This window comes from Corvus kubaryi, unplaced genomic scaffold, assembly GCF_017639235.1.
Source record: "Corvus kubaryi isolate FWS band 111438036 unplaced genomic scaffold, C.kubaryi_AGA036_p1.0 37382, whole genome shotgun sequence".
Taxonomy (NCBI): Eukaryota; Metazoa; Chordata; class Aves; order Passeriformes; family Corvidae; genus Corvus; species Corvus kubaryi.
The window spans coordinates 4635296-4644091 of record NW_024581124.1 but is presented as its reverse complement, the minus strand read 5'-3'; the positions used below and the strand labels follow the sequence as shown (position 1 = coordinate 4644091).

Sequence of the window (8796 nt, the reverse complement as noted above, 5' to 3'; positions counted from 1 at the left end):
CGCAGCTGCTCTGGGCACCCTGTGCCAGGGCCTCAGCACCCTCCTAGGGAACAATTCCTTCCCAAATCCCATCTGTCCCTGCTCTCTGGCAGTGGGAAGCTATTCCCTGTGTCCTGTCCCTCCATCCCTTGTCCCCAGTCCCTCTGCAGCTCTCCTGGAGCCCCTTTAGGCTCTGGAAGGGGCTCTGAGCTCTCCCTGGAGCCTTCTCCTCTCCAGGTGAACACCCTCAGCTCTCCCAGCCTGGCTCCAGCCCTCAGAGCATCTTTGAGTCTCCCTGGACTCGCTCCAGCAGCTCCACATGCTCCCTGAGCTGGGACCCCAGAGCTGGAGGCAGCTCTGCCGACTGGGATCTCTCCAGAGCAGGGAAGAGAGGGAGAATCCCCTCCCTCACCCTGCAGTGGGATGGGATGGGATGGGACGGGACGGGATGGGATGGGAGAGGGGATGGAAGATGAAGATGGGAGAGGGTTGGGGAGGAGGATGAATGAAAGAGGGATGGAGAGGGGATGGGCTGGAGGAGAGCACGGGCACAGGGGGTCCCACTGCCCCCCCTCCCCAGCCGGCTGCGGGAGGGAGGTCCCAGAAAGGGCCGAGGGGCTGCGCCCGGGAGGGGGGCGGCTCCTTAGGGTGCGGAGCGGGGCGGCCCCGGCCGTGTCCCCTCCCGTGTCCCCTCCCCGCGCCGTCCGCAGTGCTGCCGCCGGAGCCGCGCAGCGCCAGCGCGGCCGTGCGCGGAGAGCGGCGCCGGGAACCCCGGCACCCCGGGACCCCCGGCACCCCGGGACCCCCGAAACGCCGGGACCCCGGCCCAGGTAAGGGGGGAATTCAGGGGTCCCCCGGCGCCACAGCGGGGCGTGGCAGAGGGAGGACTCAGGAGATGCCGGGCGTGCCGCGGGGCTCTGCAGGGACAGGGGTCGGGATGCAGCTCTGGGGGGTCGGGATGCACGTCCCGGGGTGTTCCTCGCCCCCGCACCCCGCTCCTGGCCCGGGGAAAGTTGCGGCAGCCCGGAGCGTGCGGGCGGTGGGTGACACCCCCCAGCCCGCGACCGCGGCGCCCGTGGGTGGCCGGTGGCTGGAGCGGGTCCCCGGCGGTGCGGTGGGGCTGGCAGCGCCCGCGGGTGCGGGTGCGGGGAGGCTCTGGGTGCTGCTGCTCGTCTTGGCCGTGTGCGGACAACTTTGAAGCGTGTTGGGCATTTGCGGGTGTTGTAGCCCCCAAAATACGCTTTTTATCCCCGGCCCCGGGGTGTGGGTGTCTGAGCACACCCTGCGGTGGCCCCAAGGATGAGCCCCTTCCCAGAACCCTGGCAGCGGGGGGATGTGGGGAGCGCCCTGACCCTGCTGCGGGGACATTTTGGGGTGCTCTGCTCCCTGGTGGGGCTCTGCAAGGGCATCGCTGCCCGGCTCAGCGCGGCCCGAGGGCTCTGGCAGGTGCTGCTCCTTTCCCAGGATGGGCCAAAGTGGTGCAAACAGCACCAAAAACCTTTCTGGAGTAGCCTGGAACCTCTAGGAGGCAAAGCCACCTCGGGAATGAGGCTGGGGCTGCTGGAAGCTGTGGCTCGCAGGGATGGGTTCTTCCAGAAAAGGGACCTGGTTGTGTCTCTTGCTGGTGTCTTTCTAATAATTCTGGTTATGAGCTGGAGCAGCGATTTGTCTTTGTGTAGTGATGAACACTCCTTCATTCCCCTGCTGAAACAGCTCTGAGCAAAGGCAGCTGCCCCGGCCGTGGCTCTGCTCTGGGCTCGGGCCGTGGCACGCTCCTCCCGGGATCCTGGGAGCGTGTGTGGGATCAGCCTGATCCCCCTCTTCCCGTGAGGCTGCAAGAAAAAAAAACAAAAAAACCCCCACCAAAAAACCACAAGATAATCCAAACGCGGCCAGTTGGCTCCGGGGATGCAGAGATGAGAACAGATGAACCATTTGCTTTAATTACTGGTATCAAAAGCCCAGGCTGCAGCTTAGCCTGAAAATAAATATTGTTAATGTTGTGACACCGGGCTCTATTTGATGCATCATTCATCCGGGAGGGATTGAGCGAGCTGTGAGGGCTGACTCAGATCTGCCTCAGGGGTTCCGTGGGGAGGCATCAGCCCTGGAGCCGTGGGGCTGAGCCCCACGCGCGGCACTGGGAATCGCTGTCGCATCCCGTGGGCGCCTCGCCGGGCATCCCGCAGGAGGGGAGCGCCGGGTGGGCGCTGCTCGCCCGCAGCAGCCTCGGGCAGCGCTGTGGCAGCGCCGGGCGATGCGGTGGGAGCTCTTCGCCGTCCCCTGCAGGGTGGGAACCCAGCGCATCCCAACCCCACCGGCCCTGCTCGGAGCCCCCGCTGGGTGTCAACCCCGTGCCCTGCTCGGCACCGGCTCCAGCTCCGCTTCCCGCACCTTCACAGACTTCCCTCCGCGCTGCGCTGGCTCCTGCTGGCGGTGGGAAAGGCGCATTTGGGGTGTGGAGCACCCTTTGCAGCGAGGGTGACAGCCCGGAGCCCACTGCGGAGCTCTGCGTGGAACGCGCGGGGTGAGACGTTCCCAGCTTCGGGAAGGGCGAGGGGAGGAAAACTGAGGGAGGTGAGGGGCCTCAGCCGCGTTTTGCGCTCAAGTTTTGAGGGACTTTCCGTGGGGGATGACAATGAGCCGGTTCCCCGTGCCCACCGCAGGTGCCGGGGCTGTGCAGGCAGTGGTGACCCCCGTGCCAGCTCGCCGGTGGCCCTCGGTGCCCTCCTCCCGCCCGCAGCTCGGTGACGCTGTCACTGCAGTCACCGCCAATTAGCGCTGAGAGTAATGAACCGCTCCATGTGGTCCCAGCCCAGCGCTCAAGGACTGGGAAGGGAGGGGGCTCTGCTTCCCAAGGCCGGGCTCATTAATTCCCCCTCCCTCCCTCGGCTGGGGAGTGGCTGGGGGGGGGAGGGTGAGGCCGTGCTGGTTTATAAAGGTTCACGTGGTGGGGGCAGTAATTCCCTTCTCCAGCCCTGGGAGGTTTGGATCCAGCTCTCCGCTTTGGATCTGGGGTGCCGCTGATGGGGCGCACGTGAAACCAGGTACTGAGGGGGTTGTGGTGGGGGGAGAGGAACTGGGGAAACTGGGAGTGTCCCAGGCTGGTGCAGACCCCGAGCTGGTGGCCGTGTGCTGCTCTGCCTGTGGCACGGTCGTGCTGCGGTGCTGAGGGATCCCCCCAGCAGTGGGACCCCTCCTCACAGGCCTGGTCCTGCGTGGCTCGTCTGCCCCAGCCTGGGGATGCCACCCCCACTGTTGCTCCTGTGGGGTGACACCGCGGGCCTCCGCCATCCCTGGGGCGCCTTGTGGGGACTGTCACCCTCCCCTGGCAGCGAGCAGGACTCGCTACCTCCGAGCTCACCTGGCTGGCGCTTCCCAGCCTTTTCCCATGGCTAAACCTCCCCCAGCCGCTGTCGCGGTGCGAGGATCCCTGCGCTGGATCCCGGCTGGGATCGAGGTGGCTCTGGCCATGCTCCCTGTCCCTGGCATCGAGGGTGCGATGCCGGCTCCCTGTGCCGGAGCCGTGCAGGGATCTTTCCGTTGCTAAGCAGCTCCTGAGGAGCGATGGCACCACCGCTGCCGTGCTCGGGGTGTGCCCAGACATCACCTGGATCTGCCCCTCCGGCAGCCCCGCGTGAGTCAGATACGCCCAGCAGTGGTTTATTTATTTAAATTTTTTCCCCCTATTGTCTTTCCTGTAATTAATCAAGGGGAATAAATCCTTGCGACAGCATCCTAACAGTGTTTGGTTTGGGGAGGGAGCTGCTGGAGGAAATGTCAGCGTGCTGCTTAAATAAAACTGACTGAGCTGCTGCTCAGCTGCCTTGGGATGCAGCTTTGTCTGGAGGATGGCAGGGAGCTGGGAATTCAGGGGGAGTGGAATAAAGGCAGTTCTCAGCACCTTGTGGCGATCGAAAGGCAGCAGCGGCATTCGCCAAGCCAAGAGCAATTGGTGTTCCCAAAGACTCCCAGCGGCTGTGGAGTGGGTTTAACTGGAGGGCAGTGGAGGCATCGCTTTGCCTTTCCTGTCTCTGGTGTGTCACTGTCACCTGTGGCCCGTGGCTGTCACGCTGAGCTTTAATTAACTAATTAGTGCCACGCTGACCCGGGAAGCTGCAGGGCTGCTGCTCCCTGCAAGGGCTCGGTGTGGGGCTGACGGATGTGGTGGCCCCAGGGCTGTGACTCGCTGGCTCTGGGTCTTTCCCCAAAGCTGCATTCCCAGGACCCCTCAGCCTCAGCCAAGGCTCTGATTTGGAGGATGTGGGAACCCACAGCACGTGCTGTGTCACCTGCTGCTCCCTCTGGGATTGTCCTGTCCTGCTGCCGGACGTGTCCAGGTGTCCGGCAGGAGCTCCAGCCCCAGCAGCTTCCTGCCAGCCGAGCTCTGCCTCCCTCCTTCCTGCCTTTAAAGGAAAGCCTGGGCCGTGGGCTGTTCCCTGAGCACCGTCCCTCGGGCAGCTTGCCCAATTTTGCCCGAACTTTCTAAAACCATTCGCACGTGGGATGAGACGAATGATGGAATGCCGGGATTTGAGGGAGTTTGGGTGTGTGGGACCCTACAGGGCTGGGCTGCCCTCCTGCCCCTCCTGGTGACCTGCTGATCATCTTGCAGTGTTACACCGTTGCTCCTGCAGATATTTTGGGGATATTTTCCCCTTTTTTCCCCATCTGTGGGTAAATCCAGCAGTACCAAATCCTGCCTGGAGCCAGAGGAGAGTATGAGGACCTGCTGCTTGCCCCTATAGCTGTGAGCATGTGCCACAGGGAATGGTGTGGGGTGCACGGTAGGCAAGCTCCTTTTCCTGGGAGAGGATGAGCCTGGATGTTGGGAGATGCTCAGGGCACAGCCGGATGTGGGATGTGATGTCCGTGCCAGGTGTCTGCACAGGACTTGGAATTCCCTGTGGTTTGCAGCCCTTCCTGGGTGCCAGGCATGGAGCAGGGCAGGATCTGGTCCTGAGGGACTTGGGAGATGGCTGGAAACGTCCCCAGGAGCTGGGAGAGGTTTCCAGCCAAACTTGGTGTTTCGGGATGTGTGCCCCGAGTGGTGAGGAGACAATTCCATCCTGGCTCGTCCCAACTTTGGCATTTGCTCGTCCCACTGCTCCTCTGGGGGGGTCTCAGTGGGTCCTTGTCACCCCAAAATATGCCCCTCTTCTCTCTGGGGAGCCCCATCAGGCAATCCCATCCTCATCCCGTGTTGTTCCACCCCCGGCTCCAGCTGTGGAGCATAAACCCGCTCCGGTGCCAACCTGCAAAGCCCAGCATCCCAAAGGAGGATCACTTTGGATCCATTCCACTTCCAAACCTCCTGCTTGGTGATGACACCCAATAATCTCCCACCTGGCACCGGAGCAGCAGCTTGGGTTGGTTGGTTGGGGTCTGGCTGCTGTTGCTACTCCGTGCTCCAGGTGAGTGGATGATCCCCAAAACCTGCCTTTTTCCACCCAGATTAATCACATCAAGCTTTGTCAATGGAAAAATTACCTCATCATTGGCACTGGCAGGTGGTGAGAGCAGCAGACTTATTCAATATTTAAGAAAGCTGCATTGCAGAGCTCGGGAGGCTGGAGGGAGAAATAGGTTGCCTGTGTCAGTGTCTGCTGCTGGAGACAATCTCTGCAGGCATCGGCTGGCAAGTGCGGAGCTCACCAGTAAAACCTCACCCTTGCCCTGGGAGCCTGGAAAATACGGGATTTTCTCTGGTTTGGCATTTCCAGGTGGCTCGAGGGGTGTGTTAGCGCAGCCCTGTGCTGGGGTTGTGCTCGGTTGTGGGTGGCTCTGGGCCCTGCAGTGCCGGCGCTGTGGGGACGGATGGGCTCGTTCCATGGGGATCCTGCTGCCTTTCCAGCCTTCCCACAGCTGCTGGAGGGTGAGTGTGACCTGCTGGTTGTGACGCTGCACCTGCCAGATTTTGGGTGCTGGAGGTGGGCCCGTGAGCCGACAGCTCCAGGAGAGGGATCCACAGAAGGTGTTCAGTCCAGCTTTACTGAGGCACGATGGAATCCACGGGCTCCGTCACACACAAGTAACGGAGCGGCATGATTGGAGTCATGTGGCCCTTCCTTAAGGCCAGAAATTAAGACCTCACTGCTATTCCTGGCTCTGCCCGGGACACGCCGCGTTGGCGCCGGCGGGAGCTGCCGGCATCCATCGGAAAACCTCGGGCAGCTGGCGGGATGAGACAGCTCCTCACATCCCCACTGACACCAGGGCAGCAGATCCGGGACCCTCCAGGCTCAGCCAAGCCCTGGAAGGTTTTGGCACCCTCCTAGGTTGGGATATTTGCGTTTCACTAAGGAAATGCTGCTGCATCCCATCGATGCCCGCTTGGATGGCCACATCCTTGTGCTCGGGAGCCGGGATTTGGCAGGGAGGGAAAAGCCACCCGGAGCTGTTTTTTGTCCTTTCCCGTACTTTAAAAATGCCGAAGGAAGCATTAGGGCAAGCAGGGGTAGCTGCTGGAAGTAATGCAAAGTAGATTTTTCCAAATCTATTATTTATAGGCGGAGAAAGGGATTGTGTATTCCTTCAGGAGCCGGCCCCGGGCTCCGCTCCATCCGCAGCAAAGCGGAACGCCCGCGGCCTCGCTGTCATTAGCAGAAAGTTCCAGCTGGGGTAAGGAGTTTTCCTTCCTGATCCCTCTTCACAAGGAAAAACCAGGGATTTTCCCCTCTTTTCCCCAGCTGCAGTGTTTGGGGTGGACATTCCTGCTCGGTGTGACCTTGGGCAAATCCCTTATCCACCAAAAATGGGTGGTGGCATCGAGGTGCTGCCCTTGCTCCCTGTTCAACCTGCGCCCACGCCGGGACCCCCCGGCTGTGCCGGGACATTCATTCCCAGTGGGAATTTGCTGCTGCAGTGCGGATTGTGGAGGTGGCGGGGGGGGCTCAAATGAACAATTTGCTTCGTTAAGTGACCTTGTTAATCGGAGCCTTCTGGTTTGGCACAGGAACAGGCGCTGTGTGAACCAGCAGAGCACTAATTACCCACGTGCCTCGCTTCTCCTGCTTTTCCAAAAATACTTTTCCACATCCCCAAGTTTTCCATGAAGCCAAGGTGAGCCTCAAGCCTCCACTGGCTCCTCAGGGAGTGAGGAGGAACTCCTGCAGTACTGCAGAGCCTTTTCCCCTCTTTTTTGGGGGGAAGTTGGGTGTTTTCTCCTGGCTTGGAGTTGGTGATTTTGGCCGGGCGGTTTTGCAAGCTCCCGTTTCCCATCTTTTCCATGGTATAATCTCCCCAATTTCTCTGCCACAGTTTTGCTGGAGCTGCTTCGTGCCCTGCAAAGGTGCATTTCCCAGTTTGGGGAGAGCTCTGGTCCTGCTGGGATGCTGGTTTTGGGACCTGGTGGGATGAGGGGAACTGAGAAGTCCCTTCCAGGCAGGGAGGAATCCAAGGCAGTGTCTTCCCAGGGTAGCAGGATGGGAGGATGGATGATCCGTGGGCTGGGAGCAGCCTCGTTGTCCATGGCTGGGCTCTGCAGAGGGGTTTAGGGTTTTTTGGGAATTTTTTAGCTCTGCTGCAGGCAGATCCATCAAATCCCTGGTTTTCCCTCAGAAGACTTGATGGGATGAATGGATCCATCCAGTCCCAATTCCCCTGCAGTGAACAGGGGCAAAACCCCTCCAAAAAATGGGAACAAAGCAACAATCAGCCTGTGGATCTGACATCCACTGGTATTTTAAGGAGAAGGGTTTGAAGAACCCTGTCTGGATGAACCTTTGGAGAGGAGTGGATGGGCCCTCATGTTGGAGTCCTGGTGCTGTGTTTGCCCTCCTGGATCCGCTTCAGTAAACCACAACGGAAAAGGAGGGAATGTGGTTTGGGAAAGGACAGCGAGACGTGCTGGACTTTGGGGAAGAAGTTCCCTTGTTTGTAGCTGTTGCTCTGGAATGGATCCCCCTCTTCCCTTCTGGCTCTGAAGCCTCATAATTAATGTGAGGTTGGGGATTCATTAATTACACCCAGGCTGTGCTGCCCTCCTGGGAAGGAGGTGGCTGGAGGCTCCTGCTTCTCAACACCCAGACAGCTGCTGAAGTGACATTCCTGCTCCGAACCCTCTCAATCCCACAAACAAAGCCTTTCCTGGCGTGATTTTTAGGAATTTTTTGTTGTTTTTTTCCCTACAGCCTGGCTGGAAGCTCCACGACTCCGTTGGCATCTGGGAGCAAAGCGACTGCCGTCTCTGCTGGACGGCCAGCGGGGCACTGGTGTCCCCAAACTCGTGCCCGGGGTGGCCGGCGATGACCGACGCGGTGCTGGGCGGCTCCTCTGACCGGTGGATGTGCCCCAGTGACAGGACCATGTCCCTCCGAGCCAGGTGAGAGCAGAGCACAGGGTGGGTGGGGTGGGGACACTGGGAGTTGTTTTTGTGCTGTTGGATGGGGACATTTTGCCGTGTTCGCTCCTAAAGCCCCTGAGCGAGGGGGTGGGGACAGAGCCGGGGTGTGCAGGTGCTCAGGAGTCCTGTCCCTCTGTCCTGTCACCCTGCATGGTGACACCACATCCCCCTCTGGAGCACATCTCCAGCCTGGATGGGGGCTGGCTGTGGTGCCTGGATGTTTGGAGCTGCTCTTTTGGAGCAGTGGGAGTCCATGGGGAGGGAGCGGGAGTTGGGGACTGTCACCCCGAGGTGCCAGGCTGGGCTCTCCTCATCCCTGCTCTCACCTATTCCTTATTCCCTCTCTTTCCCTGTGCTTCCCAGCAGTGAGAAGGAGCAGTAAGTATCTCCTTTGCTTTTGTTTTTCACTTATTCCTCTTTTCCTGCTACTTTGAAGGTCTGAGAAAAGGGGGAAAAAAAAAAAGGTTTGGATG

At 60.3% G+C, this 8796-nt stretch overlaps 1 protein-coding gene across 10 annotated transcripts in view; it reads left to right on the top strand.

The window, feature by feature from the left end:
• The first annotated feature begins 679 nt into the window (after positions 1-679).
• RPH3A (rabphilin 3A) overlaps positions 680-8796 on the top strand; it is a 28563-nt gene continuing 20446 nt past the window's right edge. The window contains exons 1-3 of one of the 10 annotated variants that reach the window (XM_042034920.1): positions 680-809; positions 8124-8302; positions 8687-8701. In XM_042034920.1, the coding sequence (XP_041890854.1) occupies positions 8226-8302; positions 8687-8701 (92 nt within the window). In that variant the 5' untranslated portion in view covers positions 680-809; positions 8124-8225. Of the gene's footprint in view, positions 810-2917; positions 3027-5599; positions 5855-6934; positions 7042-8111; positions 8303-8686; positions 8702-8796 lie in introns of those variants that run through there. The other 9 variants (XM_042034918.1, XM_042034919.1, XM_042034923.1 and 6 more) reach the window with 9 other exon arrangements.